The 1,053-nt window shown below is 46.7% G+C and overlaps 1 protein-coding gene across 1 annotated transcript in view; it reads left to right on the top strand.

Annotated features, from left to right (window-relative positions):
* The window catches only part of Ivd (isovaleryl-CoA dehydrogenase), a 14,855-nt gene that overhangs the window by 5,630 nt on the left and 8,172 nt on the right, over window positions 1–1,053 (top strand). The window contains exon 4 of the mRNA XM_004623411.2: window positions 823–992. Within this exon, the coding sequence (XP_004623468.1) occupies window positions 823–992 (170 nt within the window). The remainder of the gene's footprint in view (window positions 1–822; window positions 993–1,053) is intronic.

The raw sequence follows: 1,053 nt of genomic DNA, 5'->3' as shown, positions 1-1,053 counted from the left end.
CCACATTTTAAAAAGGAAGAAAAAAATCAGATGAAACCTTCTAAAGGGATAGATTTTTTTTGTCTTTTTAAAAGTTTTTTTTCTTTATATATTTGGTACAGGGTCTCGCTATGCAGCTCAGACTCATAGTGATCCTCCTGTTTTCAGCCTCCCAGCACTGGGATTAAAGGCGTACACCACCATGCCCTATCTTGGTGGCCAGCTTGGTCCACCCAGGGTGGGGCCAGCATGGCATGTGATACCACGGATCAAACCCAGGTCCTTGAGCTTGCCAGGCAGGTGCTTAGACTGCTGAGCTGTCTCCATGGCCCTGTTTGTCTTTTTGAGACAGGATCTGACTATGTAGTTTGGGCTAGGCTTAAACTCCTATGTAGCCCATGCTGCCTCAACAGTGGGTATCAGTCAATCAGTTATCTGGTCACTTCACCGGTCATGGGTGGGTCCAAAGCAGTGGTACAAAAATCTCACCTTCCTTACACGCATTTTTGGCTTCATTTCTGGTCTTGGTGCTTTGGGCACAGCCCACAGCTCTACCTTTGTGTTTCTGTTATTCTTCTCTACTCATCTTACTCAACTTTTGTAATAGTGTTGCTCAGTGTAAGATAAGGCTGGATGTGGCAATGATTGCTTTCTGAACGGAAGGTCAGCCATCTGCAGCTCCAAGTCACATTAATTCTGCATGCATATGAGATTCTGTGGCAATTGCCTGTTGTCCTGGTTGGGAACTTGGAAGAGGTGCTAAAGGGTTTGCCATTAACACGGGGTTCCTGCCATCCCCCAGTATAGCCAACTACCCTTTTGCCCCCACCACCACCCCCTCAGTGCAGTATGGTGGCTCCAGCCTGGGCTACCTGGAGCATGTGCTGGTGATGGAGGAGATATCGCGAGTTTCTGGAGCTGTAGGACTCAGCTACGGCGCCCACTCCAACCTCTGCATCAACCAGATCGTGCGCAATGGAAATGAGGTCCAGAAGGAAAAATACCTGCCCAAGGTGAGGTAATGGGTCCAGAGTTGCTTTTTTTTTTTTTTTTTTTTTTTTTTTTTTTTTTTTT

This window comes from Octodon degus, unplaced genomic scaffold, assembly GCF_000260255.1.
Source record: "Octodon degus isolate 3935 unplaced genomic scaffold, OctDeg1.0 scaffold00002, whole genome shotgun sequence".
NCBI classification, from domain to species: Eukaryota; Metazoa; Chordata; class Mammalia; order Rodentia; family Octodontidae; genus Octodon; species Octodon degus.
The sequence above is the reverse complement of the archived record's forward strand: the minus strand, read 5'-3'. Positions and strand labels throughout refer to the sequence as shown.